The sequence below is a fragment of the Conger conger genome, chromosome 6 (genome assembly GCF_963514075.1).
Source record: "Conger conger chromosome 6, fConCon1.1, whole genome shotgun sequence".
In the NCBI taxonomy this organism is placed as follows: Eukaryota; Metazoa; Chordata; class Actinopteri; order Anguilliformes; family Congridae; genus Conger; species Conger conger.
In genome coordinates, this window is record NC_083765.1 from 61,103,678 (window position 1) to 61,111,625 (window position 7,948).

The 7,948-nt window shown below is 42.7% G+C and overlaps 1 protein-coding gene across 1 annotated transcript in view; it reads left to right on the forward strand.

The window, feature by feature from the left end:
• The window catches only part of LOC133130247 (DNA-binding protein RFX7-like), a 46,133-nt gene that overhangs the window by 25,706 nt on the left and 12,479 nt on the right, over positions 1-7,948 (forward strand). The window contains exons 3-6 of the mRNA XM_061244666.1: positions 3,210-3,295; positions 4,039-4,083; positions 4,223-4,345; positions 6,438-6,554. Of these exons, the coding sequence (XP_061100650.1) occupies positions 3,210-3,295; positions 4,039-4,083; positions 4,223-4,345; positions 6,438-6,554 (371 nt within the window). The remainder of the gene's footprint in view (positions 1-3,209; positions 3,296-4,038; positions 4,084-4,222; positions 4,346-6,437; positions 6,555-7,948) is intronic.

Genomic DNA, 7,948 nt, shown 5'->3' on the forward strand with positions numbered 1-7,948 from the left:
CCCCACCCACCATTCTCGCCATATTGCCCATTCCCTTTGAGCGCTGGGAACCGGGGCTGTAACTCACTGCCGAAACCAAAACCAATAACCGCTATTTTAGTCTTATACTGAGGCTTAAAATCTTATTTGTTGTTGATAGATAAAGTGAAAATATTGCCAATGAGGTCAGATCATTTGACTAATTTCATTAGTCTCAAATCTCATCTCAGGATTTGCCAATGGAATAAATTAAACTTCACAAAACAAAAAAAACTTAAAACAAGCAAATATTTGCTACTGAAGCCTAATTTCTAGACTAAAATGCTTGTCTTTTTGCAGTGCAGGCACTCGCTAACGCTAGCAGAGAGAGCGCAAACAGATGGGGCTCTTTGTCCCATGCCTGTATGCATGAGTAGTACGTGTGTGCCTACGTGCTCATGCCCGGCACATACTGTATGTATGTATACGCAGCGCTGTTGCTTATTATTTATACTGTTTGAACAGCTGACAGGGTGCTGTTGTCCTCTAGAGTGCCCAGGTGGAAAGCGTTCTCTGAAGGCCAGGGCTGTGTGTGGCACGGTTGAACTCAAAGCCCTCGCGAGCAGCCGTTTCACTGCGCTCAGAACACACACGGTTCTCCACCCACCGGGCTGTTTTCTGCACCTTCAGTCAAGATGCGTTCAACTTAGTTTTAAAGCGTATGACATTTAGGGCCGGTTTTCGAGGACTTTCATGGGTTAAGCTTAGTGCTGGACTAAATTGAGTTTTGTATGGAGAATTCAAAATACAATTTAGTCTCGGATCTGTATCTCCGAAACTGGCCCTTAGTGATGTTCTTTTTTTCCCCCCTAAGCATTTACATTTTTCTATGTCTACTGATTAATTCTGTTCCCTACACATTTTTAAATGCTCTCTACTGTCAAGGGTAATTTTTTTGGTCTTCCAAACTGGATGTTTGGTCACACATACAGCATCTGTCTGACTTCATCTTCTGTTTATCACCCAAACCATTTCATTTCCAACCTTCTCCACTGTGAAGTGCCTGTTGTAAAATCAGCTGTAATCTATTTTAAATCCATCACTTATTGACAAGCACAACACAACACCAGTTTTTCTCTCATTGCTGTTTGCAACACTGTACTGTAAACACTGTTTTCCCCTTTAGGAGTGTCCTGGCTAAGTCTTAACCTCTGGCTTGGTGTTCCACCCCTCCCTCTGAGTGCCAATTAGCTGGGTTCAGTGAGTCTGGAAGCCCAGGCATGACACAACCTCTGTTCCCCTGATTTGGCCCCCGCAGAGGGGGGGATGCAGGGGAATTCTACCCCATCACATACAGCTTCTATAGAAGGCAGTGAGGAACAGGAGATGTAAAGACCAGGAAGTTCGAGGGAGCCTGGTCGTTTCTGTGCGCCTGTTTCGGTGTCTTACACCACGTCTGTCGCAGCGGTCCAGAGACCAGGCTGAGGTTCGACATGCGGTAACAGACGGGAGGCAATACGGAACAGCTGCGTCACAGGGAGTTTAGTTTACTCATTTTGTGCAAGCTAGCTAGAACCTGACATCTTGCTTTTGACTTTTCATTCAAATGTAGTGCTTTCTCTTGGAATCTTGCAATGCTACCAATGGCTGTGTAAATATAATTATCAATAAACAACAATGTCAGACACCTGAAGACATTTGGCTCCAAGAAACATTAGCAATTGTGTTGTCGCTCAAGTCTGGCTCATCGGCTGTTTAGTAAATGCATAAATGATAATAAAAAGTAAATAAATAAATAAATACGGATTTACAGAAAGAAGTGTTTTTTTGGGGGGCTCTTTCTGCTCCTGAAAACACAGAATCCACTGGTGATAGAAGAGGTTCCTCAGTCACCACCAAGTACACATTTTTCAGCTTTTACATTTTTCAGAATTTCTGATATTTCAGAATTACTGTTTCAAATTGGCAGTTCTGCATGGTCCTCGGGTGGTGCATTTTCCAGAGTGAACGGACAGGTAAAATGTTTATTTGTGTAGTGCTTTTCGCAGAAGACCGTCAAAAAGATGCTTTACAGAGTAACAGAAGGGAAGCAAAGGGGGAAATACCAGGCCTAAGCCCCAGATAGCACATGAGGTAATAAACTCAATGGGAAGAACCCGGCTGAGGGGGTCGTCCATCCTCCAACGACTGGCGAAATGTAAAGGTAGAATGGGTATAACAGAAAAGTAAACGGAGATCAATCAATCAAATCCAATAGTTTGAGATGGTGACAGTTGAGCTATTACACGAGCAGGTAAAGTAGAATATTGTGCAGGAAGGCCCGTCACCCAGAATGCCACGTGTTCCGGCACGTTCCCCTTCACCTGCCGTGCTCCTGTGACCCTTTCGGCCGGGTGTGTACAGGGCCAGTCACTCAGTGCTGCGGGACTCCCGACGCCCCTGCCTGTCTGCGTCTGGGCTGTTTTAAACACGGGAGCGCTCTGTCGCCACTGCCGTCCGAAATAGCCATCAGCGAGGCTGCAATGTGTGTGCAACATAACTGAGTTTTTTTTCATTTATTAAACCAGCGTCTGGTGTCCTGTCAGTCTACCTTTTTGTGTTTGTGCATCTATTTGAACTGCATGTCACATTCCAGTGGCCGAACCTGGGCTTTGTTTTTGATGCTCGTGTCCTGGTCTTGTTGAGAAGCTGCTGACCTGCGCCACTGGGGTTTGCTCCAGTATAGGCATTTCAGCCGCCCCTTTCAATGTTAAGTCAATGGTAAAAATACATCAATATGTTTTTTCCCACAGGAAAATGTAGTCTCAATCTATGAGGGTTTTTTAAATTTTATTATTATTATTATTATTTTTTTTATAAACACTGCTGGGTAGCAAGTCCCAGACCTTTCCCAGGCTAAGTGCCATGTTCAAGGGTAGAGCAGTACCCCAGTTAGCAATCAAACTCACAACCTTTTAACCCGTTCCCCAAGCATTATACAGCACTGCCACCTGAGACCAGCTGCTAGCTAATCTGCCACATATGCCACCAATTCTGTCATTATTTAAAAGCAAACTAGCCTGATAGTGCTGGAGCCAGAGATCTGGCTTTAGATTCCAGGCGTCAGCTTGAATGTCAGAGGAAAGCACGGGAACACTGGAAAGACTAGACATTTTTCTTGTGCTTGGTGCAAAATATTTGAACTGTACGCTGTTTGATGTGCTGTCTGTCTCTCTCTCTCCTTGTTTTTCCTCCCACTTTTGTTTTCACAGCAAGATGTTGAGAAGTTTACAGACATTGAAAAGCTCTACCTCTACCTTAAGTTGCCTTCTGGTCCTAGCAATGGCAATGACAAAAGGTAATTACACCAATTTCAAAACGTCTCTTTAAACTGGGCTAATTTCATGGCTTGCAGACATCCATTTTTCTGTATCACATCATCACGTAAGACTCATTAGAGATCATAATTCTCTGGTAATAAGTGGATGTCTTGGCAAGTGTCGCTTGCCTTTTTTTTTTTCTTTTACTATAAAATAATTTTCATGGCTTTTGCTTATCACTATCTGTTTGACCCTTGGATGCAAGGGAGAGAAAAGCTGAGGATTTTTCTGTGTCTTCAAACATGACTTTCGCTTCTCAAAGAGGCAATTAATTGTTAATCACGCCCAGGCTTCGGAATGTGTTTTCTCACTATTGATCACGGACGAAAGCCATCCCTAAGGAATGCTGATCCCAGACCCAATGAAGCTTGCTTTTCGTGACTGGAAATGTTCCCTCTCTTAAACTTGCTCAAACACTGCTCCCCACCCCAAGCCCTTCTCATTTTTGTATTGAATTTATGGACACATTCCTAGAAGCGTCTTCCAAGGTCATGAAGTGTTTTTGCCCTGAACCATTTAAGTTTTTGCTGCTCTAGTTTGTCTGTGGATTGTGATGTCACACTAACGTTGAATATGATTAGAATTATTGTTGTGCAATTATAAAGGATTATGGGTAATGATGTTTTTTATTATTTTTTTGCAAACCCGGCTGTGTGTTCTTATTTGTTTCCCCATATCTATTCATCACCTCAATTCCCAAACTCCACACGGTGTTCGTTAGGACTGAGAATCAGAGGGCGTCCCCCAATCCCGGATCTCTCTCATGGTACTAAAGTTTCTCTTTTCAAGGAAAGAAAAAAAAAAAAAAAAGCTGATTTAGTTTTTAAAGAAACGAAAATCCCCAAAAAGCAGACTTAATGTTTTTGTTGTTGTCGAGAGCTTTAAAAGCTTGCATTCTCTTCCAGTGACCAGAGTTTGGTGTCGTCGAGCCGCACCCAGCAAATGCACGCGTTCAACTGGATCCGCAATCACCTCGAGGAACATCCAGAGACGTCGCTCCCCAAACAGGAGGTCTACGACGAGTACAAGTGAGTGCAAAACACACCCCAAGAATAACGGGTGTTTTAGTCTTGTGTTGTGACTTAAAATCTTTTTTATTTGACCTTTTTTGATAAATAAGATGAAGTAAGACGGTTTGAAAATTTCACTTGCCAAGAAAATCTCATCTGAAGCCAATGGAATAAGACTATTTCACTATATTCAACCAAACATTAACTTTGAAACCAGCTAATATTTTCTACTTGCGAGAACAAAAAGATCTTAATTCTTATTTCTAGACTAAGACTTTTTGCAGTGTGACTGGCTGGTTGTTGTTGTGGGTGGAATGGGAGGGGAGGTGGCATCCACAGCACACTGGATGTAGTGCACATGCTATGGGTATGGGGTCATTGAGTTCCAAGTTAAAATAAAACTTGAGTATCATGCTCATACTTGTGGGCATATGATTAAGTATGGTTTATGGTTTGGGACCATTGACTAGGAGTGCTCTTGGTTATGAACATCCAATTGAACACTTTTTTACTGCAGACATTTTTCCAGGCAACATAAAAATGAGTTTTAAGCTTAAGCCAGATATACTGTATACATGTTGAATGATAATGGATAATTGATAATGGAAGGAAGAGTCTACTTTTTGTGCAGTGAATCCAATGGCTCATACCCTATACTCAGTCATAATACTCATAATAGTCGTTTTCTTAAGTATTCGGTCAGCAGTACAATTTCTGTTCTTTTGGCTCTGTACTTTTGGATTTTAAATGTATCTGTGAAGATGAGGTTAAAGTAAAAACGGATACAATTCCTAAACAGTTCACCTGATATGGATGTAAATGCCATCAAATTAAAAATGACTGTCTGCACTTTAATCTTGCATTCATTTCATTGTTTAATTGCCAATCCAATGCACCGGAGTGCAGAGCCAAACTAATAGAAATGGCACCACTGTCCAAATACTTATGGACTGTACGTGCCAGGACAGATTGATTGATTCCATAGGGGTTTCTTCTTTGTCAGTGGCTCAGAAATGTTTCACTTCCACCCTTTTACATTGTTCACTTTTTATAAAGCTCTCGTTGGATTTGGCAGGCCGAACCAAGTGCACACCAAACCTCTGCCGCTAAATGTAGGATTGTCCTGTAGGGCTCATCTTACTCCTTCCTCTAAGGTCCCCGGTGTTTATAGAAAGATGTTCCACCGCGCGGAACATCCGTCAGCAAAGCCACAAATATAGCGTGGATGGTGAAAGTACAGGGTGGCGTGCGTTTGTAACATTAGAACGGAAATAAGAGAATGTCACAGACAGGCTCTGTCGCCATTATGCAACACACACACAGCGTGGTGTGGAATTCCCATTCTGTCCGTTTGCTAAACTGCTTTTTCTTCACACGGACAAAAGCTATCCTGCTTTATTAAGTCTCATTTTGTGTTGACTTTATTCTATGCTGAAAAGATTTTCAGTGTTCAAGATGTTTATTTGGGTAATGTGTAATATTCGCCGGACCCTTCTGTTTAATCGCCTTGTTTGTCCTTTTCAGGAGCTATTTACACAGACAAAAGCTATCCTCGTTATTAAGTCTGATTTGTTATTGACTTTATTGTAGACTCACTGGGCAAATTTTTACTTATTGGTCTTCTGCTGCTATAGCCCAGCCACTTAGAGGTTTAATGCGTTGTGTGTTCGGAGATGTTCTTCTGCATATATCTGTTGTAATGTGTGGTTATTTGCATTACTGTCACCTTCCTGCCAGCTTTGACCAGTCTGGTTCTTCTCCTGGATATTTTTTGTTTTTCACACCTTTCTCTGCAAACTCTAGCGACAGTTGTGCGTGAAAATGCCAGGAAACCAGCAGTTTCTGAGATACTCAAACCACCCTGTCTGGCAGCAATAATCATTCCACTATCAAAGTCACTCTGAAAAACAGCTGAACCTCTTGACCATGTCTGCATGATTTTATGCATTTAATTGCTGCCACATGATTGGCTGATTAAATATTTGCATTAACAAGCTGGTGTACAGGTCTACCTAATAAAGTTTATGGAATTTCTGTTTAAGTAAAAATATGTGTAAAATGGCACCGGACCATTTGTTTGTTAAGTAAACAGCTTGTGTCTTATTTTCAGGAGCTATTGTGACAATCTCGGCTACCATCCACTGAGTGCGGCCGACTTTGGAAAGATCATGAAAAACGTTTTTCCAAATATGAAGGCACGTCGACTCGGCATGAGAGGCAAATCCAAATATCCTTCTCTGGAGTTTTAACGGCGATCTGCCACGGACTGGACTGTGGCTGTCTGACCATCTGTTGTTGTAGTTCATCTCGTCACTAAATATAGAACTGAAATGAAATCAACAAATACAAGCGGGAACTTGCTGGTGTGGTTTGGGCCACTTGGGGGGAATCGCATGTGTAACCTCCTCATAACCCTACCAGATACAAGGTTACAGAAATTCGGATTCCATTTTAAAATGGCACGATAAGCTGTGATTTCTATTGGATGGTGGAGGGTGTAATTATTTTGGGGAGGGTGAAAACCGGTGGGGGAAAAAATGCATATGTGCGTGCAAATTTTATTTTTATTCCGGTGCATTGGTGTTCATGAAATCGATCTTGTTTGTTTATCTTGGTTGCGATAGCAACCGAAATTCAATACAACAACTGAAGTAAATCAAGCCAACTTTGAATGTTTTGGGCCATGGCTTCCAGGACAACATGACTGTATGTTTTGGGCTATGGTTTCCACGACAACCTGGCTGTATGTTTTGGGCCTTGCTTTCCATGACAACCTGGCTGTACCACTTTATATAATTAAACAATAACACAGGAAGGGCAGTGGTATATTGTGATTTTATCACCGCTAAGGCGCACAACCCTCTTGCTTGCCAATCCTGGGCAACATCGTTGCGAGGTGAGCCGCGGAGTGCTAATTGAAGTAGAACTGCAAATAAGCAGTAGGTATATAGCTAAGGTATATAGTTATTTTGTCACTGCTGTTAACCAATCGGATTACGAGATTTCTCTACTCCTGGTGTGTAAACCAGGGATTTATACTAATCACAGCTCCCTGAGAAAAGCTGATCATTTATTGTGGACTCGATTGGGCTTTCTTGCCTTTAGGTCTTATGTGATTGGCTGAGCTTGGTTGAACAGCGCCCCCTCTCTGTAACGTACAGTAGAGCAGGTATCGAAGGCAGCCACACCCCTTTCGTGTATCCAATGGAATTAGGCTCGTGCTTCAGTTGCCGTGACGTTGTGTCTTCCGTACGCCCCGCGACTCTGATGTCCGTGTTGTGTGCGACCACCTGTTGTACCGGGGTTGTCACGGCAACTGCATGGAGGCGAAACGCGTGCGAATGTGACTGTCGTGCTGGGGTTGCCACCAACCGTATGTGTACGCAAACTCCCACACTGACAGGATCACTCAGACACACACACTTCACCCATCCAGTATGTGCCCGTGGGGGCCCTCTGCAGGGAGGCAGTGGTACTGCTGCTGTCATTTCACTGACTCGAACAAAACTGATCGCTGACCAGATTTTTATTAGTCATATAGCAGCGCAGTGTATTTTTAACCCTCAATGGGGGTGGTATCAAACTGATAACTTTTGATCAGATGTGTGTATTGTGCCGGTT